A 26,870-nucleotide genomic window follows, 5' to 3' on the forward strand; every position below is an offset into this window, starting at 1 on the left:
ATGGGTCGGCATACTAGAACAGCTCAAGTTGATTAATCATTCAAAAAGTCGGCACCAGGCCGACGTCACTTTGACATGGTGACAGATTGAAATCGAATCCTAGACCAAGTCAGAGTCAAGCCAGTATGAGGCCGGATTTTTGATCGAATAATCTATTTGTGTCTTTCGGGATGATGGTCCCTAAACCTTTGTGGTTAGCCTCGACACTAATGCATCGTGGCACACAAGTTGCCCACCATAGCGAATACATTGTGCTGCTCGTGCAGTTTATTGAACTTAATTCAATCTTTATCGTCCACCTTGAATATTGTCTCAATATCGACTTTCAAATGACTTTTTAGTCAATTCTTTCCGCTTGTCTATCCAGGGACACTTTGGTTAATAAGGTCAAATATTTTAGCATGTTTAATTATTGGACATAAAATCTTTAAATGTTGCTAACGAATGACTGTTGAGATTTAAAATTGAGGTTCCGGTTAAGCCTCAAAATTAGGAAGATTGTCTCAAATTTGTGAAATTCGATGACCGAAAAAAATAAGGACAAAAGTTTCTTTAATCTCATGAATTTATTGCTGTACGTTAATTAAGAATTTTATCAATGAAATATGAGCTCAAACATTTTTATTAATTGACCAAAAACTTGACCCAGAAAAAGCTCTTTTTTTCATTTCTTTACAATGAAATGAGAAACTTTAAAATAAATGGATATGCTGGTGTAAAATTTCGATAGTGTCCTGTTTTAAAAGTTTCAATAACCATAAATTAAGTGCGAAATTTATTTGCAATTTGGCGGTATTTAATGCCATGGATCTTTTAATTTTAAATAACAATATTGCAAATTGCCAAAAATAAATAATTTGAGCAATTAAGGCGTGACATTTAGGTGTAACATAGTGAGGTGTTATGTTTATATTCAATAAGTAGAGCAAGTCAATTATAATTGATATTTGGATGATATATGGATTATGTCCTTATTGGGGACTTGTTGAAGCTTTGGTATGTTTAAGGAGAGTCGTAATTGTGTCTACAGTCGAACAATATAAGTACTTAGTTACGGTACAATGATATTTGAATTTGTCGAACAGTAATACTGGAAATATGTCAATAAATACACTTGGGATGATTAATTTGATGCAATTTCATCACTTTGTCACTATTTCATGAAATTAGCACCATAATTAATCTTTGGAATAGCTAGATAAGGCAATATCATGTCGCCAGATTTACAATTAGCAAATTTTGTCCTTGCATCTCCAAAATCAGTCAATGAAAGCTCAGTATCCTCTCCTGTGTTTGAGATACTCATCTCATACTCAGAGTTCAACCGAGCTATCTGCATGATCTGGATATGAGTTGCCGCAAGGTATTTTGCAAGTTAAAGGCTAAGAGAAAGTTAAAAGTTGTTAAATTTGGCTAGTTCTAGAGATGACTAATCACATCTACCCGAGTAACTAAGTCCATAACTAAGTATGCATCTGGACAACTCTAAAGCATTGCTACTTAAATGCATCTAAAGACATTGAAACCCGCTTCCATATTTTTGCACAAATTTATTGCAAAACTTCACACCTCAAATACCCAAATAGTCACAAAAACTCAATCCAATTTCTACAAATAACCCAAATGAATCATAACATCTATCACACAGACATTTAGCGCCACTATGGCTGCTAACTCAACAGCTTACTCATGTTCTCCTTGATTTTATAGCAAGTTTTTTCAATAATAACACTTTGAAATCAAGTTATTCATATTTCTGCATAAATTTCTCTTTAACTCCAATTTAGCAACAAATCAACACCTTAGCACTTCTGAATGTAATAGCTATCAACACGAAGTTCACAATCTGAATAAGATTATTCAAATCACCTTTGAGCAATTTCATTTTCAATATATCTTTTATTATTACGTTATATGTATGCATTGATGCACAGTGCTGCTGAATATGGCAAGAATGCTTTATTTCCTGTTGACTTTCAGTTCATATGAAATAGAAAGTACCACAATAAAAGCAATGCTCAGCAGAACTGCCATAAAATATCATACTCGTGTTATAACAGCAGTCTAGATCGCAAATATAGTATATCCAATAAGAATGAAATGATCAAAACAAAATTCTCGTTATGTACATACGAGAAGACGTGAAATAGCAAGAAAGAAAGTGAAGTTATGGCCAATATGGTGATATATCAAATCAAAACGAGAAATTCTTTTATAAAAGAATGTTGCTGTGCTGTAGAAATCGAAAATATCGGCATCATCATATAGACCTATTTATTGTCGATTACTTTCTGCATAGTGATTCCGCATTCTCATTCACTTTGTTTTCCATGCTGCAAACAAGTTGAATCTTATTCTCTGCTACATATTATTATTGAGGCAAAAAAAAATATGCTTTATGATTCGATGGAGGTCTTTGGTATGTCCATTTATAGTAACTTGCCTTCTGGACATTTCTTTTTTAGTCAGCATAAATATATAAAAGTAAATTACGGGAGAAAGGAGAGGAGAAAGTTCTTAAAAATAAAAATTGGACGCAATGTGTCTCATTATGAGACAGGTTTAATTTATTTTTTATGCTTCAAACTTCACCTTCTTCCTTCCTTTCTGTCGTTCCCTTCAAATTTATGAGTGTTGGTTTTTTTTACAGCAATAAGTTTTTTTTTTGCATGTAATGCAAGTGTAATCAGTTTTGGTGTGAAAGGCACTTGATCTGAATGTAAAGTGGTTAGCTGGGAAGGTCAAGTTTGGATCATTTTGACTTTAGGCAGTCTGTGCAGCATAACAAGGAAGATAAGGCATTGTTTCGTTACTGTATTTATGGCAAGACATGAAATTGACTTGACGGTACCGTGAAGGCTGATTTGCATTATCCATTTTTAATGGCAAAAATTGAAATATGCTGTGACTGCTTTGGCAGGTTTTTGGATACTTTCATGATCATCTATCTATGAATAACTGGATTTTAAGGAATGTAAGTGTATTTTTCGACCGAATTAATTAAGTTCCGAATTAATCTAGGCTATCGTTTTGATCTTTAATAGGCAAAACTTGATATTTTTAGGTCCATTCTATCAACAGACCCCATTCGTATGTCGATCTTGTTACTCTCGTTCCTATTTTTTTCGATACACTTCATGTTTCTGCTTTTTTTGATTAATCCGTCACTGCCCACAGCTCCCATTTTGTCCTAATCTCGTTTCATTAAGCAGTTGAAATGTCTTAAACTTTTAAAAAACCACAAATTTGGATGTGACAGGATTTGAACCAATGACTTTCGAGTTATCACATCGAATTTTAGTCAAGCGACTTGCTAATTGCTCTCCAGACTTTGTTAGTTGACCTTTAAATGCAGACGGCTTTCACTTCGAGTTAAAGAGCTCTAACAGAGCCTCAAAAGGTCTTTTAGAAGAGCCTTCTTCATTTGTGCCAATCGTGGCCGACACTTAACTACTTCCAGGACAGATTAGTCTACGAATGATCCCAAGAATTACTGTAATTTAAATTCAAGCTCTAACTCCTAGCCCAGATTTCCATAAAAATCCACAGAAGCTTTCCAACCTCTTGCAAATCAACATTCATTCCCGATCAAACTTGGAAAGTCCACAAGCATTGCAATCACACATTTCCGATAACATTTTCACATAAATTTCGAAAAGATATATTATATTGTTGATTTTTTTAAATTCGTGTCGATGAGATGTTGTACATTAAAAACGTGAAATGAACCTTAAACCTGTTGACTTTCCATCTGTAACGCAACAACAAGTACAGAAGAATAAACTCATTGAACTGGTAAAGCAAAAATTTATTTATTTTCACCTTTCGCTTCTCGTATTTTTTTGCATTTTTTTTTGCACACACATGCTTGTGTTGTGAGATGTAACAGGAAAACCGGAAAGTGACACACGTTGTATTGGTAAAATAAATAAATTTCATTATCTCTATTCTATTTTTTATTTTCTTTCATGTTCGGCATGACCTGACTCATGTCGGATTTGGCAATAAATCTTTTAATTTTCGCTCGTCGATTTCAATTTTCGATTAGCCTCGAAAAAAAAAAGTCAATTTGGAGCATTGAAAATACGACGAAACGGACAATGTTATTGGACGATATTGAGAGCAATTGCTATGCGACATTAAAACAATATTTGATCTGTACGGAATGTGGATATATTTGTGTTTGATGATTTCATCTCCTCAATTTGCTTTCTTCTTTCATCATTTGAGTGTGGCACGGTATGGCCCGAACGACATAAATGAAGAAGGGTCTGACACAGAGCTTGGCTTCATTACGGAGATTCTAATGCTTCATCATGGAGTATCTAAGGCTACGTTATGGAGCTTCAAAGACTACTGTTATGGAGCTTCTAAGGCTACCGTCATGGAGCTTCTAAGGCTACCGTCATGGAGCTTCTAAGGCTACCGTCATGGAGCTTCTAAGACTACCGTCACGGAGCTTCTAAGGCTACCGTCATGGAGCTTCTGAGTCTTTATTTTGTGGCAGTCATATGAACGACAAACGTAAGCTACTTCCATTTGGGGTTAACAAGAGGCTGAACACAGCCTTTATAGCTCCCTGGCTCATTTGTGCAACAAACCTAGTTATTCTGACTAAAAACACCGAAAAAGCACCCAAATCCGATTAGTATTTTCCTGGGATCGAACCCGGGTCGATAGAGTCGATTGTCCGGCGCTATAATCACTACGCCACTGCTCAATTTGTCCCTGCCTGTCGCTCGGAACTAATTTATAAATAAATAGTTTTGACATTTAAAAGCAAAACTTAAAGTTTAAGATGATATTGAACTTTACGTAAGAATGAGTTACACCCGCTGTCGACTAAGATCATCATTAACTGTTAGTCAATCAAGTACGAAAAAAAACTCGCCCATAATTTTAAAGGCGGAAAATTAAAAACAAAAAAATTCGCAAAACTGTAAATAAAATGAGAGAAAAAAAAGTTCCCGCCGCGATGAAGTTCTCTCTGTTGTTTCATGAATTTGCTTTTTTGTGGCGAGAATGTTTTTTTCAATTTAATTAAATTTTTTTTTATTCTCTCCCATCCGAGCCGTTCACCTTGCCAGTCATCGATTAATTGTTTATTGCGGTTTCATTGTATAATTTAGCAAAAAAAAAAAGCCACAATTTTCTTTTATTTTTCCAGGTTAATTACTCTGTAGGCGATCTGTCACAAATATTTGTATTTCTTCCTCATGTTTGCGGCGCGGTTCATTGATCGAGCAATCAAAGTATCGGTAGAATTTTTTCGCAATTTGAGTCTTACGGCGAGGAGAATTTTTGTGGGAATTGATAGGGAAATTAATTCTCAAATTTGTGAGTTTTGTAGATTGTTGAGGAACTAAATTGCTTTTGTGACACCTGCTGTTCTATTCTCAGAGCATTTTAATTACTGATATATTTATTACTTGTAATAAGGAATCTAAGGTTGAGTAACAATTAATATAAAATTACAATAAGCACAGTCACCTAAATGGACGTGTTCCTTGTTTATTCAGGTTATTAATATGCATGATGAGGAAGTTAATTAGACCTATGACTAAATTCTCTAAAATTCATTTTGATACAAAGATTGAAGTCGACTTGATTTTTATGTTGAGTCTAGTCGACTGTTCCATAAAATATCTGAGTTAAGCTCTGTTTTGATATTACTGAATCAAGAGCCTAACAACCTAAAATCTGATCGATTGCTATTTATTGACAATCACCGAACTAGAACAGTGTTTTTCAAATTTCTCAGCAAGGTGCATCCTTAACTTAACCGACCCTTACAATCAAAGAACGTGCTCTTGAAAGCTTGCTCACCTCAATTAAAAAAGATGAGCAAACTCATAAAGTACAATAGAAGCCACGATAAAGCCAGCATCAGGCGACTCCTGTGGGAAGTCTTGGATCATAATTGATTTGTACGGCAATCGAAGTAAGTTAGCAAGAGCAAACTGATGGGCATTCCTCTTAGCTTGTTAGAGCGAGTAACAAAATACGTTAATGCTAGACATCAATTGGACATTAACTTGCCATTAACTAGTTATCCCTAGCAACCAATGAACCTGCTCTTAAGAGCAGATTAAACACAGAGCAACGCTCATGAGCATAGTCAACTAGTATATTTAAATAAAGCAACCTTTCGACAACATGATCTGTGCCTGTAAGGGTATAGCGTTTTATTATATTCCAGCTACAGTTACTATAACTTTTGAGGAAAAGGTGCGGACAACTTAAGACGGTGCGGACTAAAGACAAGATTTGTCATTTTTTTGACAAATTGTGTCACTTGTCATCTATGGTAACTTTTCGAAGTTTGGAGCATAGTTTGGGAAGCACTGAGCTAATAATCAACAGCAACTTTTTGCCGCAAACACACATCCATAAAACTCTCAACGACCACCGTTAAAAAAAATTTAATTCCGATGACATTTCAAACAAACTCGATCGCCATGAGTCGCAATCTACAAAAAAAAAATAATTTTTGTCATTCCAGTCCCGAAATAATTTCTTATAACTTCTTCGCTTACTCGCTGCCTACTCCCCACAATTCCATTCATTGAACTCACAAAAGAATGCTTTCAAAAGCAGAAACGTGATCATGGAAATTCTTTACGCATCATTATGCATTCTATGTCAATAGCAACTTTATTTACTCTTTGGCTGTGAACTCAATCGGAAAAGAGATTGGTTAATTGAATATAAATAATATTTTTTTGGAAAATCGTGCAGCGGCAAGTGACCAATTGCAATACGGTATTTTTAGTAACAGCTTCTCTACCTTTTTCACACATTTTGTTTCCAATTCCAATATTAGTAAATTTTTTGAAAATTTCTCATATTTCAATATGAATAATTTAGCAGCTCCGTTGCCAATGTTGAGTGTTGTTTTTCGCAAAAAATGTGAAATAATTAGTGAAATTTATTGTGCTTTGTCAATTCACACTATGGACAATTGTGTAAGCAGGCGGATATAGAAATTGAAAAACAACAAAATTTCTCTTTGATGATGCACTTATGTCATCGAAAATCACTTAAATATGTAAAGCATATTGTAATGTGCGTAGAGAATGTTAATCAGTTACATTCATTGGATCATTGGCAGTTCCATTTGATCATTAATATCATTTTTGTAAGCATAGAATAATTTGTAATGCGCTTTAATGAAGATGAAGCTTATAATGAGATTAAAGGGCTTAATATGTTTGATTTTCTGTGTCAGATAGTCACGACTATTGTCCAAATTCATTTTCTGTACGTTCCTATTGTTGAGAATGTGTTTATGATACTCATACTTTTTTTTTGGGGTTTATGACATGTTCGTCTTGTTTATGAAAAATAATTGATTATTGTTGACACAATTTCTTGCTTTTTTGAGGTTATCCAGAATTGTTGGTTTTGGGTTTGTGCTCTTTTCTTTACTTTTTATGTTTCCTTCAACTTTGGTAATGAACAGAACTGAATATTAATTAAGAGACATTTCATGTGAAGTTCATATTAAAAATGATTGAGTTCTCTATCAAAGTCAACAATCAGGCTAGCTAACGGAATGATGTTTGGGTAGCTTCTTATGGCTTATTATGAATATTAATTAGCTGGTGCATCTATAAAATCGAATCATTTCAAATATCACAAGAAGGTTAATCGATTTAAAATCCGGGGCAGCAGACCGGCGTGGCTCTGGTATGATGCTGGATTCTAATCCGAATCCTGCACCATGTAAGACTCACGCCGGCCTAGAATTAGAGTTTTAATCAATTAAACGATTTGTGCTATTTAAGGAATCAATACCTTAAATAGCACAAATCGTTCAAGCTATCCAAAACTATTTAAAATCATCTGGATTTTAGTTGAATCAGAGTGGAATGATCAATGTGATTGGCATTTACACTAACAGCCCCAGGTTCTACATTACAGCCCAGTCGATATAAAATGCATTTGCTTCTGTTAGTTTGTCTAGAACTTGGATTGCATGATTCACGACATAGTACTATGAGTCACACTCTAGTAAGCTGTTGATATTAATGTACTTTAGATTGGCAAAGGATAGTCAGTCATAGAGCTGGCTTCAGGTGATATCTGTAGGATGTTGTTATGAATCGAAATTGATGCTCACGGAGTAACTAAATTATTTGTTATGGAAATGCCATTGTGCTTCAAATTAGCATTTAAGATGCAGTAGCTGCAACTACATCATTTAGAAATTAAAATATCATAGAAATCTATCCAAAACGTTTAAAAACTCAGAATTTGAAAATTATCTCTGAATACCTGACGAATTAAGTTCAACTAAATTTCAATCTAGACCATCCATAATCCACAATTTTCTCCTCCAAATCCAAATCCAAATCCTAATCCACTCAACATGCAAACAAACAAAAAATTCCATCCGCATTAAAAATTCATTTCAATTTAAAATTCATTCAACAACAATGTAATGTCTTTCTTTTATAGCCGCATTCAACTACTGAATTCTTTGTAAATATAAATGTTGAGGTCAAATGTCAATTCTTGTTGAACGTGCGCTAGTTACTTAAATTTCTCCAATCTCCGTGAGTGAATGCTATGCCGCATTTTACTAAAGCAGAGCGACATTTCCAGATAAAAAAAATATTCTCGACATCTTGTTGACATCGAAAAGTTCATGAAGATATAGCCAGAAGGTGTAAAGGTAAGAATCATAAATCATTCATACTTTAAAAGCTCTTACTGGATAATTTAGTCAAAAGAGTGAGACAGAACAAAAAACAATTATCAAGTCACATATTTTACATGAGGAACTGCTGTGTAATAAAAAATTTCTTTTAATAAGAAATCCAAAATTAAAAAGCCAGGCATAAGAGGCAACAACAACAAAATAAACAAAGTATTTTCTTTATAAATGAAGAAGGTTGTTGCTTGTAAAGCGCACAGAATGTAAAGAAGAATGAGAGAAATAAGAATAAAATGAAAAAAAAAGAACTATGTAGGTCAACATCCAAACAGAAAGCAAAACGAGCACCAGCGAAAAAACCTTATAACATATTTTTCTTCTTCTCTTTGTGCCTTCTTTTTAACATCTTCGCAGCAATTGATTCTCGACATTGCTGACTATAAATGAATGAATTGATCTTTCTTCTTCTTGACTCTTCTTTTTATTTACTTCCATATTTAGTTCCGCAGTTGATTTACTCTCTATCTGATTTACGTCCGTCAGTCAAATGGTCGCTATTTTGATGTTTATGTCGTCGTTTCATCATTGAGTTTGACGTATCAATATTCAATTTCTAGTTCATTATTCTTGCAAATTTAATCAAATTAACTGTGGAGTTTGTGAGCTGTTGTGGTTTGGATTGTACAATGGAGCTGAAGTGTTGTAAAAGCAGCACAGTGCTCATTATTATTTATTCATCCTTTCTATCATATCGTGTGACAACTTTTCTGAACTCAAGATAAACTCTAAAGCGTAACTATGAATATCAGTAGGACAACTTCCCGGATGGTATATCCCGCCAAATATGACAGTATAGTGTCGACTGTCGAAAAAGCTAGATTCCTTTCATATCCGGCTATTAATCGATATAGCCCTGGATATTTTCTACTTGTTCTTCTGAGTTTTGCCACTTTTTCGAATCATTAGGCTAAAGTTAAATAACCACGAGTAGCCAACAGAGTGTCTACTTAAGAACCAGACTAACAGTCGGCAGAAACTTTACGAATCGTTCCGAAAAAATGTCATCAGACGACCGTATGTCTAGTTATTAACTAGACATTATGTTGCATAGCACAAATCGATTAATCGATCAAAAATTCGAGGCTGACATGACTTGATCATGTATTGGTTTAATTCCGGAATCATTCAAATCATGCCGACCTGGTACCGGAATTTAGATCGATTCGAGTTGTGCTATTCGGCATAAGTTGATCCGTATTAGATTGCTTGATCCTTCTAAAATTTGAAGGTTTTGAGACTAAGCTGGTATGACCATTGGAATTCAGCATCATAGCATCATCATTACCTTTCATAGTTCACCTATCACTACATACTTTTGAACGCTCTTAATCAGCAAATCTTAGCATTTCCATTAACTGCCACTTTTCATCACATTAGAACTAACTTCAATTTCAGAACCTTTAGAACAGTCTTCCCAGATATGACCTACCCCTTCTCATTTTAAAATTCTTCTAAATCCAAACATCTCTAAACATTCTACAAACTAACTGCAACCAACGAATTTCATGCACGCTTCATACATCGAAATTCATTGAATGTCAAATGTTTAGCTTATTGCGATCATATTCGAGTGATATTTTGCAAATTTTTTAGAGCTTTTTCGTGATTAAAATAGATTGCCACTACATGAAATGAAAATAAAATTTTGCCTCTGGCATTTCCTGACAATTTTTATATTCGTCTCTTGAGATTTTAAATGTAGTTTTGTTGCCGTCTTAAAATGAAAGTATGTGGAATTGAATTGGAGAGAAATTTCTTATATTATATAGTAAATGACTGAGTTCTCAATTAATCGAAGGACTTTAATTGTGGGAATTGGAAGTGCTCGAACAGCGGTAGTTGGCATAATGAGAGTTTAAAGCAGTGGTGGACAACCTGTGTGCTGTGTCAAACACAAGTGTTTGAAATGCCATGAACCTTATGCTATTTACGGCTTCGGTGGAGGCTTACCACAAAGATGGACCGCAAAAAATAAAAGGTTGTCCACCACTGGCTTAAAGCAGTTTTTGCGAAAGTACTGTGGATAATGAGTGATTTTTGGAGTGGAATGTTATTGAGTGGACATTGATTTGTTTAGGGACTTGAGTATATCGAGATTGAAGACTCAAGGGGGTATTTGGGGGGGTCCTTAACATCTTTTTAATATAGACTCAATATCCCAAAATTCGCAAAATTTCCAATTTCTTCAAGACTTCATTTCGGAAGTTCAGAAAGTAAAAATTGCACGCCTCATGATTGATTATGGACATGTACATTATCATCATCATTTGCCGACAAAAAGATGAACATCCAAAAAAAGTTTTGGTGAAATTTGAACAGCTTCAAGCCATTCGAATAAACCTTAATTCATCCAGTTACTCGACAGCTTATACTTGATTAAGAAACTCAATATAAAAACCTGTAATCTTCTTCCATAAATGCTTTCCAAAAAGTATAAAGCAATAAAATTTTTATGTTATAAAAAAATCATAAAGCACATCCAAATATGTAGAGGAACCGTGGTTAAGTAATAAAAAAATATTATTTTCGCATCTCCAAAATTTAACTGTGAATGAGAACTTTTATACTTTCGATCAATCGCTTTTCCATCTATTATTAAGTCTTTTGTTGATCTTTCCATACAGCACAAAAATCTAACGAATTATGTCTTTGTACATGATTCATGCCAAATTTGTTTTTATATCCTATAGTAAATTGTGAGAGTAGATTCTTTTCAGATTGTACACAAAAAAGTTTTTAACTGGACAAATTACAGCAGAATTTCAAGCACGTACAAGTTTTCCCTACTTTTTTTTATATGCCCGACTCATTATTCTTCCAAGAAGATTTCACTTTTCTCCGCCACGATCTTTTGCAATGTCGGAATGAAATTATGTAGCTTTTATTATTATTTTGAAACTGATCTCATCTGATGGTATCTAGACAACAATTTTAGAAAATTTTTCAAATGTGCTAAAGCATTCCAATTTGAAGGTATGAGAGACCCGAGCAGTATAGACTGAATTGTGGTTCAAAAATGGTCAGATCTCTCGAGGTTGGGAAGGGTGTGGAAGGATGATTGGATTAGCCTCCCCTCCTTTCCTCCTTCAGCCCGTTCAAGCAATTCATTGGATAGAAACAGAAACGGACAGTCGATTCGGATATATTTACTATATTACAGTATATGATTTGAATTTAGAAGAGGAATTGGTCCCAAGCAAGTCAAATCAATTTTCCAACTCCTATGACTACGCTTAAATTGCTATCCCCGAACAGACAAGAAACATGCTCACGAGTATGTGCAGGAATGAGGGTGCTGTGCGTACTAACCAATATCTATCACCTGAAAGTCTAATATCACTGCTCTGATCGACTGCCTATGCTACATATACACAATTATGCATACTCTTTAAGGTGAGTATGCTCGTTGTCTCTTAAGTATCTTGAGCAGCACAATCCGACGAACCTCATTTTTCGGAATCAGCCATTACGATTATATTTCTTAGAGTCAATACTGTGACGTAGAGATGCCTTTGCGAACAAGTTGTACAGCTCAGTCATAACAGTACCCAAGTCATCAATGCAATTCAACAGCAATTACAGCATTCATTGCAGCTCGGGAAAAGTTATAAAAATAAATAAAAATTAAAAATGAAAGAATTTTAATAACGAGAGTCTTGAGAGTCTAAAACAATAAAGAAGATGGAATGAAAAGCATAAAGAAGCAAAATAACTTTTCCTTTCTCATAGTCAGTCGAGAATTGTAAAATAAAGAAGAGGAGATGAAAATGGGTCGCTGTATATGATTTTCTTTCCTTTTGGTTTTCTCACACAACGTGCATTGAAGTCTTTGGTACAGATCGAGTATTATAAATCTCAAAAAGAGAGATCAGGTGCGTCGTTAAATTGCACTTATGGCTTAGTCTTATTGGCATCTGTGGAATTCTGGCGCACACAAAAAATGTTATTTTGGTTGAATATTGGAAATGCATTTACGGTGCAAGGTCAATTTTCTTTAATTTTTCACAACAAAATTTTCACTTTGAAGTCAATTGACAATTGATTATCATTAAGCATACACAGGTGGAATTTATCAAAGTGAAAGATACATTTTTCATCAACATCTCACTTCCTTCTCGTCTTCTTTCTCTTTTTTTATACATTCTCTGAATTTTTAATGAAATTTTTCTTTCAAATAATCAATTTTTATTATTTATCTTTTATATGACATCTCTCGAAATAAGAAATGACGATGAAGAAGAAGTTATCATAGCCGGACAATGAATATCAACGTATATATCGATGTGATGAAAGAAAAAAAAAATGTGAAAGTTGCCAATTGGTTAAAATAGTAATAATAAAAAAAGGCAGCAAAAAAAGACATATATGAGATGAAAAGGTTCATTGACGAAAAAAAATTGGAAAGACAGACGGAAAAGAAGAGGAAAAAGACATGTTCAATGATGAAATAATAGATTAATATAAACAAGTTAAAATTTGATCGAGAAATGTCAACGCAGTTTTTGACATTTTCAAAAAACGAGTTTATTTTAGTTGGAACTGAATGTTTGGCAGAAGAATATTTTTGACAAATTTTTCATTTTCACTTCAGTTCGAATTTTATTTTGCATTTTAAATTAAATTTGCATAGTTTATTGACATTAGATGGAACTAAATGTGTAGAAAAAAGTGGCAAAAGTAAAATACAAACTGGTCTGAGACAAGTTTTTGACATTTTCAACGATATTTTTAGGTTTGAATATTTTTTTGCTCCACTTCGAATTTTATTTTGCATTTTAAATTAAATTAACATAGTTTATTGACTTTAAATAGATTTGAATATGTAGAAAAAAGTGGCAAAAGTCAAATACAAACTCGTCTGCGACAAGATGTGAAGTAATTTTCAAAATATCATCAAAATTCGAAATTTCGAAACTAGCGATTCGATCAATAACCTCATAAATACACATAAAAATTGACGATTCGCTTCATAGATATCTCACATAATGTAATATATGTAAATATTAAATACAAAATTTCACTAGCAAATGAAACAAGATTTATATATTAACAAATGAAGTTTAAAAGATTTTCAAGTAGAAATTTCTATTGTTTTATCTCATTTTTTCGTAACTTATTTAAAGTAAGATGCAGACTCGAGGAGAAAAAATGATGAGGCAAATAGAAGAAATAAAAAAAATCAATCTTTGGCAATTGCATCATCCTCATCTCCAAGATGCCATAGTGTGATGCTTTGAAGATCATTTTAGCGTATCGAGTAGCTTGGCAAATAACGCATATCAATAGCAGCAGCATCAGCATTAAACCTGTTGAGTCACCGAAACAAAGTAGATTTGCCAATTGGCCCCAATACCTGATTCCCCGTGCCAGCAGCAGTAGCAGCTAAAAAAATATAATTTTTTCGTGTTTTTGATATTAAAAACTTCGGGGCGACTTTGACTTCGTGTTGAATGAAGGCTGAATGTTGGAAACGAGCACAAAACCAGAATTTTTCTCGTCAGAGCTTTTTGCTGAATGCTGAATTTTTTTTTTTGTTATTGTTTAATGCAGTCACATATTAAGTATAGTATTTTAAAGTATATTAAATTCATTTGACCTTGCAATCGGAATGTGCACGAAAGTTGAATGTCAGAATCAGTCTAGTCGATATATAAAGAATTGTGCATATGTATTCAGCATTTATGCTTTTATTTTTTCATACTTTACACTCAATTAAATTTATTATTTTCTGTTATTGTATGCAGTGGCTGATTGAAAACAAAGAGAAGTAAGCACCGCTTAAAGGTGTTTGATGTTGAACTATGAAGGCTTACTATGCAGTCATTCGTAATGTCTATTTATTTTCAAATGATAAAAAATTATTAGTTTGTTGTGCAATTCTTATATCATTTTTAGTAAGACAACAATCACTTGGTGACGGCTGTGCATGTATCTATGTTTGTAGTGTTAATTGAGTGTGATTGAAATTATATTATGGAATAAATTACAACTTTAGTCAGCCGGTTTATTCGAAATGAATATTTGTTTGACTTTTGGATTATGCAATCGTTGTGTGCAGCAATGCGCATGCTGGATACATGGCGGAAAAATGTCTTTTAAGGAAGTTTCAACTGCCTTAGTGGACATTGTATAAATTATGTGACCATAAATTCCAGCTTCACAACAAGAGGTCTTCCTCCTCTTGCCCATTCCAGTCAAAATTTATATTTCTCACTCAATTTTATGGTCATTTATTGGCAATATGACTAATGATGTCTAATAGACCTCAGACACTACGCAATTATTAATGCATGTAATGTATGCAGATTGAGACATATTTGTTGAATAAATCAGCTTATGAATGGTAAACAATGAATTTTTGACAGGGGCAATAGACTAAAAATTGCACAGTGAGTTGAGTGACCTAGGAATAAATGACTGACGGCGTTAAAGCTTTTTTGGGGTTAAATTCATTTGTTAAACATTTTAAAAACAATTACATTTGACATAAATACCGTAAATTAGTGGACTCAAGTTGTTATTTCGATCATTTTTCATAAATTCATGAATTTTTCTCCATTAACAAACCAAAAAATATTCGAATTATCGTTAAGAAATTTTATGAAATATTAATGCATAAATTTTCATTCACAGCATTCGAGTATGCTGCGCATTGATCAATTTGGGTCTCAAACTCGTAAATAAGCACGTCGTAATAATTTAGCATCATAAAAATCCATTAATTCGAGATACAAGAAAATATATTTCAACATACTTTTTGCATCTTTTCGTCTGCCGAATAATACAATAATTGCTTAAAAGATTTCATCTTACACAGGAAAGTGTAAGTAAGGTATTCAAGGTTTCGATAATTATTATTTTTCACAAGACGGACGGGATCGTGCAGATGTTGTGTCTGATATTTGAAAGAATATTATGGCAAGTACTGGTGGTGGGGTATGGTATATGAACAGGAGAACTTTAATTATAAGATACTCATTTGAAGGTACAGTTGGATAGATCAGACGCTTCCGGAGCGCAATACTTCACAAAGTGTCAATTTAAAGACAGAAACACAAGCTTGTTTTACCGACTTAGGATGGCATCCACAAGGAAAAAGACGCCCTGGATCTTAAAAAGCAGCAATGCTTAGGATGGTTCAAAGATAATGCTTGCTACCTTTAGAAACAAAGAGACCGCTTTTAGGTATCTCAGTTGTCTTTCTGTGCCATGAGAACGTGCTCTTGGTCTGTTATGATTAGATGCTATCAAACTTCGTACTAAGGCCAGCAATTGAGTCAGATCGAAGCATGGTTCCAGTAAGCAAGGAACTATGTAGCCTGGAATCGTCAATGTCGAGCTATTCCTTTGATTATTTCAATCAGTTGCATGACAAGTCCTAACCTTACAATCCCACAACTTACAAACAATCCCCACGAGTTTCACTTGGTCCAAAAAAAATCAAGCATAAATCGAATCAACCGGTTTTTGTGTAAATTAGTGAAAAGTGAACAATTTCTTTAAATTAGCAATCATATGTAGTTGCTGATTGGCTTTTGTTTAAGTCAAGACAGCACAAAAAAATTGGGTAAAATTAATTGATACTGACTTAGGAATTTCAGTCAATTTTGGTCAATTCCTGACAATAAAATGTCAATCAAGACTCTCACTTTAAGCCACACATTTTGCAACAAATTATATTTTATATAGGTATAAATTTCATCACAGCCGCTAACGACCGATCGGCATTTTAAAGTCAAAATTTTTTATGTGTTTTTGACATAACATTTACATAGTGAAATTATTCATATTAGCACTTCATCGAATGCCTTACCATTAGCCCAAGTATCATTATCTCGGCTAGCGAAAAATAAGAGAGCCATAACAAGTGTAAGTATGTCATACACACAGCATCGAATTTATCAATAAAGAAAAGAAATTTTCTCTTTTTTTAACCCAAAGCAAAAAAAAGTAAAAAATAATCAAGTGAAGGAAAAAAAAATTTATGCGACGTCCACACAAAAGCTGGTTTTGCTTGTTTTCATTTATTGCGATCATGTGTGTATGTACAATTTTGCCAAGCAAAAAATTAAATTGTAATATACGATTGGAATTTCATGTTGAATCGACAATTTCCGCGAAAAATGTGATGAAGGAAATTAATAAAAAGTTAAATTTTTTTCGATCTAATTTGTTGACTGGCTATTGATTGGCATTGGATATGCATGATCAATATGAGTTTGTTTGGATTTATATTATTCTTTGGAGTAGATGAATGAGTTTGATGTGGAATATTTGTATTAGTTGACAATTTTTCTTGAGAATTCTAAAATCAGGTAAGGTCACTGTCATTGTATTTTGAGTACCTGAACAGACAAGGAGCATGCTCAATACTGTTGCACGAATATACTCATGAACACGCTCATGCTGGTGAGAATGGGAAGACAATGTCTATTAGGTGTAGAGAATCCAAAATACAGGATTTAAAAAAATTCAATCTTAGTTACGAATTCGCTGGCCTTAAAGATTATCCGCGATCCTTGGTCTCACTCAGTTGGTGCCTAAAGCTGGCTCTATCGCTGACAGCCCTTTTCCAATTACCAGTACCCAATACATCAGTATCGCTATCAACAGCCTCTCTCCAAGAGTCCTATAGTCACCCTCTAGCCCCTTTGAGAGAAATAATTCCGTCACTCTCCATTAAAACCCCACAAAAACTATTCAAATCTTCAAGGAACTGCCTCAAAAATGTCACTCAACAACCTTATTAACATTTCAAAAAAACATCTTTTGTTCAGCTTTACGCACAAATTTAAATTTTCTCCTATTCATCTTTGAGTCATCAAATTTTATATGAAGCAATTTTAGTCATGTCTATCGCAATAGCATGCAGCTTTGACGAAAAGACAGTCAAATTACGAAATTCCTTTTCGATGGAGCTTTTGTGACTTTATTTGGAAATAACAGATCTTTTTGAATAAAATTCCCACAATTTTTTTCTGCATAGGCATGAACAAATTGCATTTAATAGTGGAACTAAAAATTGCAAATTGCTCAAATAACTAAGTGACAACTAATACATGCTACCAGGAATTCAAATTGACTCAAAATGTTTCTTTTTATTGCTAATGCGTGGTAATTTTTTTATAAGTCAAGGAGATCAGGTCGAATGCCTCAAAACTAAACAAAGGTTAATCGAGATGCTGCTTTTGACTCTGAAATATTTGTCGATTGTTAATGGTGCGATGGAAGCGATGGAAAAAAGTCTCACGGAAGAGAAATTATTGAATTTTTTTATTCGCGACAATGAATTTATTAACGACGACAAAACAGTCCGCACATATTTGTATGTGATTATAACGATACACACCTTGACAGAAAGTGAGAATTGATGCTGACAATAGCCAATCCTTTCAATTTCATATTTTATGATGTTGCCTCCTTTCGCTTAACATTTGGGACGTACTGGATGCTGATTTATGTAAGTTGTTAACGCTAGCAGGTAAATGACGAGCTCTTAACATGAAGAAGGGTCAAGAACTCATGGAGATAAGCTTTTGATGGAGATACCATGGCATTTGGTATTGGTAAGTGGCAGACGGAAGCTAGCGATAGAGTTAGCTTTAGGATAAGCCTAAGGGAGGTCATGAACAGCAATATATCTGCAAAACCAGCGAAGGAGGCAAATAAGACCAGAGTAAGCTAAGAGCATTGCTCAAAAGTATGATCATTTAGTATATTTAAGGTATACAAGCTAATGAAAGCATGCTTTTTGCCTGTTAAGGTAGCAAGATCTAGTCCAAAGAAAGAGTTTACAGCTTACTGCAATAATTCTTCAATTAAGACTTTTTCTTTCGGAACCAGATGAAACAAGAGTTAATTATAGCCTCAGATTCACTTGATTTTAAAGCTCTTTGCTCAGATTCCGACCTCACCATGAAAATTGCGAAATGATTTAAAGCTCCGACAACAAAACAAAAAAAAATGCCGAAACATCATCAACAGCTAGTTCAATCATCTCTTATTTTTTGAAATACATGATTAACCACAAAAGACATAAAGCTTGTGCAACATTTTTTATTACGTGCTGCATATTCATGAGTGACAAAATCTCAGTCTTAGAATTAATAACAGTCATCAACCAATGACTTTATAAAAATTCATAAAAAACCTTCAATATTGAATTTCTTTTTGAGTCAAAAAAAAAACGTAATGAATGCCGATGAAATTACTATGTCGATGTCTCACACTTTAATGAACCATCAGCATATAATAACACCATAATAATTTCTTAATCATGGTCATGAAACTGAAATGCTTTCTTGGTTTCATCGACCAAAACATAATTAAAATATAAAAATTTCTTCTAATAAATCGAAAGCCATTGAAAATTACCCGAAAATTGAACATTCATGCTCATAACTTTCATACAGTCATCTCTATATATATATTAAGTATAGTGCCACATGTAATGAATGAGTTTTTATTTTATTATTTGCAGATAATTTTTTTGCTTGCCTGCATTCATAGCGAAATGGATGTTAAGTAGACTCATTTCATTTCTCTTTTAGCGTGGATTTTTAAGGAAGCTGATGAGCTTTCGTGATCTTAATGTCTGTTGTAAGTGGGCATGAATATACACTGGAACTCTTACTTTTTAGTGCAAATTTGATTTAAATTGCTTCATATTCTACTGCAGAACTTATTTAATGGACTTAGCTGATGATGCTGTGTGGGATTCAATAAGATCAATGGAAAATTGTATGAAGTCAGGCGCAGAAGCTGTATAAATAACCCTAGCAGGCATAGAAGCCTCTTTGATCTTTCTATACTATTTAAGCATGATCGTTGCCTGCCTGGGAAATTGTCATCCCAAAATATTGGCATCCCATCAACCACCTTCCACCAGGTTGAGCACCCATGAACTTAACATCCATTAAAGTGAAAGAAAGGAGTAAAGCATCACAATTATCTCTATAAATTACCTTAAAGCTGTTAAATTAATAAGTGAAAGGATGGAACTATTCGAATTAAGATACATTAAGTGATGTTTATGAGAAATTGAAGATAAGCACTGCTGGAAATAATAATTTAACTTCTGTTTTGAAGATGTTCGATAATGGTAGGGTAAGCAATGTGATGGGATTTATGAGTTTGTTGTGAATTACACAAAAAGGAGTTGTGTGGCTGGGAAGGTGAAACAGAGTCACAAATCTGAATTAAGTGCAGGAATCACTGGTTTGTCACAGGTACATAGAATTTATGGAAATGCTACACGACGTAGAATAGGCATAAAATCATCAATGTCATTAATTGAGTCAACAGTGCACTTGCATCAGAAATATTTACATATGAACTTGCACCCAACTCTGCTGGATGATGAAATTTTATCGCATTTTTTGTAAGAAATGCCATGTAATTTTTAAAATTCAACCTTAAAATGAGATTATTTGGAATTTTTTAATTCTTTCGTGTCCACGACTTGAAAATGTCATTATATAAACTTTAAGGCATATAAATGCAGAATTACTGCTACAAATTTCACAAGACAGTTAATTCTACTTGATCTTAAGGAATTCAAGGAAACAAAGTCAGATAACAACCAGGAGATACACAAAAACCAGAAAAAAGTCACCCAAACTCAATTAAAAAAAGTCATTCCATATTTGCAATTGCTGCATTTCATTGCAACACAACAAGATTTCTTATTTAATCATTTTTTTCGAAAAGCGACTACGTGTTATGTGAACTTATGCACATTTATTCCATTTCATCGAGCGACTATCGATGTTAAATAATAATTTATTTATAGACTTAAGAAGACTACAAAAATTGAAAATGTGAATAAAATATTTACAGCCGTAAGATAAAAAAAAAGATATTTGATAAAAATGAGAGAAACTTTCATCAAATTAACAGTTTAAAATCAACGATAATTGTCTTTTCAGCTTGAAGGCTATCACAAATAAAGGCATGAAAAATGGCCCTACGAATAACAAAATCTAGAAGGGAAAGTGAATGCGGTCCACTTGATTATGACTTGAGATTAATATTTTAATGCTGTTTAAATTTATTTCACGATTAAAAAACAAAAAAATAAATTTATTTTCAACGCGACACTTAAGGGAAGCCCGAGAAAAACAAGTACTAAAGGTTCTGTCATGGAGCCCTTAACTCTCTTTTATCAATATTGACGTTTGGCTTCCATATGACAGTCAAAAATGAATAACTTTCATTTGATGTTAATAAAAAAAATTTAACGAAGCCATAAAAGCTCCATGGCGGACCCTCCTTCACTTGTGCCACTTGGAAGGCTTCCTTAAACCTTATTTATTCAAATTTCAACATTTAACGTCCATTTGGCTGCCAACAAAAGGCATCATCCATTTGATGTCAATAAAAGAGGTTTATAGGAGCCTTTAAAGCTCCCTGACGGTGACAGACCCTTCAACATCTGTGCAGCTCGGAAATACCCACAAAAATAATTAAAATAGAAAGGTTTGACGTGAGGCCGAACTAAAAAATTAACAAATAATGGCAAATAATCTGGTTTTTCTTGGAATCATCTCCCAAAATTTATGTTAATCATTTCCACATTAAAGATGGACTAATCAGCCATGCCACAGTTTTTAATTTGAATTTTGTTCACAAATCAATTAGTACGACTCATTTAAATATTGAATCTTATACAAACCGAATCATTCATTTTGGTTGTTTAGTTAGAGGCATAAAAAGAGATAGAGAAGAAAGTGCTTTAGCTGTTATGTATCTATTGTAGATATACAAGAATACGATCTTGCCCCGTTAATTTTCTCATTAGCAATTTATTTTATTTTTCAATACTTAAATATACTTTTTTTTCCTCGTCTTCGATTCTTGTATTCAATTTCACAGTGTAGAAAAATAATAGCGGGAAGTCCATGAATGATACTATCCTATTCAATAAATAATTGTAATGAGTCGAATCAGATCAATCATAACTTTATACTATATATTTTTTGGGAGGTCTTCATTAAATGTGTCATTATTAATTTTTTTTATGAGATCTAGCTCATTTCATTCTGATTTTGTGCCTTCTTTTTATGCTGGATTTAAAATGATACCGGAATGTGTCTTAAACAAGGTGTGATGACTGTTTTGTAAATATTGGACGAAGATACGGTTTATGGAGATTTATTTTTGAATTTTATGGACTAGATGGGCCATTTATTTGGGTTTAGTTTTTAAATGGAAAATTGAAGCTTTGTTCAAGCTTTGCTTATTGATGTTTGGTATTATGAGATGAATTGAGCTTTAGTGACTGTCATAAGGGGCTTTGTGGACGTCAGGGACATAGCCAGGAACGAAAAACACTTGCAGATAGAAGATTTGTGCTCCAAAATCCCAAATACTCCTAATATCCCTTAAATACGCCTCTAATGGATGTCAATTACTAATGATTCCCAATAATGTGTAAATTCATAATTACGGTCATATGACCCGGACTTGTGGATAGATAACTAGCTGTATTATGGCAGTTATTGACTTAAATTACCCATTTTTGTCAGCCGACCTCAAAAAATCTCCTCAAAATTCACAATAACATGCCAAAAAACTCCTCACAACAGAGTCAATACCCCTCGATCAATTTAAAGAAACTCTTTAAAATCTAATCAATTTTTTTCTTTCCAACCTTTTATTGCTCTTATCTCCGCAATTTTCAATTTAAATCTCTTATGTCCATTAATAGAAATATTTTCAATACAATTTAATCTTCCACAATCTTCGTCGTCAATAAAAGGCACATACGAAAAAAGTTTTGCAATTTTTTTCGTCTATAAAAATCGCCTATTCATTGCGTACCGTCCATAAATGAGACCTCTAAAAAAGAGATATCCACTTTTGTTCTCACATAATTGTCATTCATGTTTAATGATCTCATAATGGCAGCAATAACATTATATTATGATCTCGCATCGAATGGTATGGACTAGAATCATAAGACCTCGAGTGTCGAAAACAATCAAAGCTGACCGCAGCCAAAAAATGCAAATTTTATGTCCGAAAAAAAAAATTGTGAAACAACTTGAATTTATTAAACAATAAAGAAAAATTTTAAGTGTTAATAATTCATTTTTTTAGATCGACGATTAAAGGTCGACAATGAAAACATAATAATGGATAAAAATCAACAATGTGCTGCAATGAAGTTCTTATGCATTGTTATTCTTGGTGAAACTAAGAGTTTGAAGGAATTTTGTTGAAAAATTGTGTAGAAAAAATTGAATTGGATTCGATTGGGAGTTAAACTGACTTAAATGACTCTCTTTGTCCAGATACTCATCAAAACAGGATATGCCACACATCCAACCTCGAAAATATTGCCTATCAGACATTAATCTATTCGAATTTCCCGAAAATCCATCAAAAAAACTCAAAAAGTCCTCAAAATAAGCCACAACAACTAAAACACAAGCAATCATCCAGTCCACCTTGATCTACAAGCCTAATGATCCACAGACATACAATGTATGCAGTGTCAAGTGCCATTATCATATGTTGTTATCTACTGTTCTACTGATTTTCTTTCAACTATGCCATTTTTTTCCATTGCGTCAGATTTAAAATTGGTTCCGTAAGAGTAAACAACCCATTCATTATTATATAGCACTTCCCATGTTTGATGATGATGAATATGTGCATCAGATGGAACGACTTAAGAACCTCTTTACGCGTTTGTTTCTTCTTTTCATTTCTCCCAGTTCCCATGACGATTTATTACTATCCATATTCATATTTAAGAATTGCACTAAATAAATGGAAACAATGAATAAGCAAACAAGTAACGTAAGAGCTAAATGTGGGTGAATTGCGGCTCATTTTAATTTTTTTGTGGCTTCTAAATATCATTTGAAAAGGAAAAGAACAGCACAATTGTCATTGAGACAGCCAAAAACGGTTATCTGTGTAAGTGCACGAGTGAGCAGCACGGCATTAATAATTATTACAAAATTGTCATACAAAAGAATTTTTTTTTTCTTTCATCATCATCATGAGCATCGACGAAAATCATATAACAGTTTTAAAAGATGTAAACCTTCGCAGAAACTAAATATAAATAATATTAGGTGCGGATGTTGATGATTCTGTGTAGGGGCGAAGATTTTGTAACTTTACTTTGCCTTCTTCTTGATACTACTAACCTAATGATACTGATTTAAATAACTTGTTTTCTATTGGCACTTCTGACTCACAAAACTTGTCACAATTTTTTTTTTTTACATTCTACAAGTTGAGGTCGTTCTTAACATTTGGCATTTACTATAATCATAATCAAATAAGATTAGATTTCATTTTATGAATCATAGAACGCAAATCTCGTGTCTTTATATTGGCGACTAGTCGAGAATAGCAGCCGATTGTTTTCAAATAAAATTTAATAATATAAATTCTTGACATTTTTGATGAGTTGCTATCCGGGTGAGTGGGTATTGTTGGTGTTTTTGTGGGGAAAATTCTGAGGCTGAATAGTGATGAGTGGATGCAGAAAATTTCTTGAAAATTAATTTGGATGAATTTTTAATTTGAAAAGGAATTGCTTGATAAATTTTAAGAAATGTTTTATTTTTAAATTTGAGAATTTTCAAAATTTGACAATTTTTGAATTTTTAAGAATTTCTGAAAATTTTAAAATTTTTAAATTCTTCAAATGCTTTCACAAAAAATTTCAAATTTCGAATTGTTTTAATTTTGATATTTTGATTTTGACAAAATTTAAATCTTTTTAAAAAGTTTGTATCCTTTGATTTGAAATTTAAAAAACGTTTTTTAATAAAAATTTGACTTTTGATTTTCAACGTTTTTGTTTTTAATTTTCACAATTTTGATTTTAACGTTATTTTTAAAGTATTTAATTTTTTTGAATTTCTAAATTTTGGATTTGAATCTTTAAAATCTTGCTTTTTTAAATATTTTAACAAACTAAATTTCTTGAACTTTTATTTTTTTTCTGAATTCTTAAACTTTTTCCAAAAAAAAAAATTAATTTTAACTTTTTTGAATCTTCAAAAAAAAATGAATTTTTAAACGATTTTTAAAGATTTTTTAAATTTTCTTTAAATTTTAAATTTCTTGAAAATTTACAATTTTTCAAATATCTTGTATTTTCTGAATTCTCACATTTCTTCAAACAGTCAAAACTTAATATTTTGACATTTTGAACATTTCAGCACCATCACAATTGTACACAATTTCATACAGAAAACTCAATAAGCTCACAACTTCCCGAACAACAACTCTGCAAAAATTGCCACCCACAAAAATTAAAATTGAATCAAAAAACTCACCTAATTGTGATAATGCAGGATTTGCATAAATTATAAGTGCCAACAGGAGCACACCCATGTTACTCCGTTGAAGCATATTTGAAAATATATATATTTTTCTGCTCTTTCCGGAACTAGATGTGATAGACGAAAATAAAATAAAAAATCCAAAGAAAAATTGACTTAATCCTTGTATGTCTGGATCCTCAACTGTGTGCTTTGTGTTCACTTGCTACTTTTTTAATCCACAGAATGTATGAAAAAAGAGCTATAAATCCAGGTATTAGCACTTTTTAATGATAAATCAAAATATTATATTCCTTACAATTTATTGCTCTATTATTGAGAGTTTTTATGGCACCAACATGAGACAATACACTTTAAAAATTCAATTTTATGTATCCTTCCTTTTTTATGCACCAGGAACAATTTTTTCAATTCCTTTCTCAAAAATCCTCAAAGAATTTTTTCAATTTTTTTATTTTTCACTTTGCTTCCTTTGATTAATTTTTACAAAAAATTTTTTTCTTCTTTTTCAATCAACATTCAATCAAAATTCCACACACAATTTATCTTTTGAGCCAACTAGCCATTGCGAGTGATCGCCAGTTAAAAAAAAAATTATTATCGCTTGTCACATCCGACATCTGCTTGAGCAGAAATTTCGAATTATACTAAATATCGTTTTGATTGTAAATGAATTTGAATGTTTCGTGCTTTTCCCTCAGCACCAATTTTTTTTGTTGTTGCCTTCTTGTGTTATGATCTCCAACCAAATGCTGCAATAGTGTTGGTTCTCTTCTCCCAGTTTCTTTTCTTACAACTTTATATTGTAAATAGTAAAAAAAATACGTTTACTTTTTCTTTTTTTCAGAGTATTCAGCATAAAGACACTTGAAGCGGCTTTGAGGAAAGAAAAATATTCAGTTATGTACACGAGAAAGAATTGTTGAATGGGAATAAGTTGAGTTGAATACACGCAAAAGGTGAAAAAAAGAAAGAAATAATAAAAAAATGTTCATACATACGTGCAAAAGTCCCACTTTTACTTATTGCTGCTCTAGTGTTGTTGCCCCCCTTCCACCTTGCATTAAACTATGTTTTTTTTTCTTGCTGTGACTGTCTGCTAAAGCAATAACAAAAAAAAAACTGGACAGTGGAGAGTGAGTCTACGCAGAATACAGCTATAGCTTATATGGAGATATATATCTATTGATTTACATATTTACAAAATGCGTAAAGAAATCAAAAGTTGTCGACTCACTTAAACATTATCGGTAACATGTTTTACCCATATACATAGATGTAGGAAGTTCTTGTTTTAGAACAAGCAACACTGTTTGTGCCTACTTACACTTTTAACATGCAAATTGAGTTGCTGAAAATAAAATCCTGCGTGGCTGCAAAGATTCAATTGATTTGAGAGAAAGTAAAATTGGCCATAGAATTAATCAATTAAAGTTGACAGATTAATTTAATGATCGTGATGGAAGGCATCAATAATTGTAAGTGACCGATGACTTGATGATTTTAATTGTTGGTATTTGTTTCAGGTTGAGTTAGCTTGTTTTGTTGCTTAATCAAGTTAGACTAGACATTTTGGATACAAAATATATATAAATACCATAAAACCTTGATCTATTTAGAATATTTTATGCTGTTGGCATTGATTATGAAATAAAGAACAAACTCGAAATTCAGAAAATGCTATTGGCTGTTGAATTACTTAAATATTTTCAATATTACTTATTTCCATACAATTTTAGAAATGCCAAAACCTCTAAAATGTAGAAAAAGAATCAAGTTCAAGGCATTTGGCAAGCAAGTTTGCAAACTTGAGATTCTCTTTTTATAGAATTTTAAAATTA

General features: G+C 32.8%; 1 protein-coding gene across 2 annotated transcripts in view; it reads right to left on the reverse strand.

Annotated features, from left to right (window-relative positions):
* The window catches only part of LOC139099616 (mucin-22-like), a 55,742-nt gene extending 30,081 nt beyond the window's left edge, over positions 1-25,661 (reverse strand). Inside the window, exons 1-2 of one of the 2 annotated variants that reach the window (XM_070652129.1) lie at positions 25,328-25,661; positions 25,024-25,270 (exon numbers count right to left, since the gene is read on the reverse strand). In XM_070652129.1, the coding sequence (XP_070508230.1) occupies positions 25,024-25,099 (76 nt within the window). In that variant the 5' untranslated portion in view covers positions 25,100-25,270; positions 25,328-25,661. Of the gene's footprint in view, positions 1-25,023 lie in introns of both variants that reach the window. The other variant, XM_070652128.1, reaches the window with a different exon arrangement.
* Between the last annotated feature and the right edge of the window lie 1,209 nt (positions 25,662-26,870).

This window comes from Chironomus tepperi, unplaced genomic scaffold (genome assembly GCF_022539635.2).
Source record: "Chironomus tepperi strain 1889 unplaced genomic scaffold, CSIRO-AGI_Ctep_v1 contig_479, whole genome shotgun sequence".
Lineage (NCBI taxonomy): Eukaryota > Metazoa > Arthropoda > Insecta > Diptera > Chironomidae > Chironomus > Chironomus tepperi.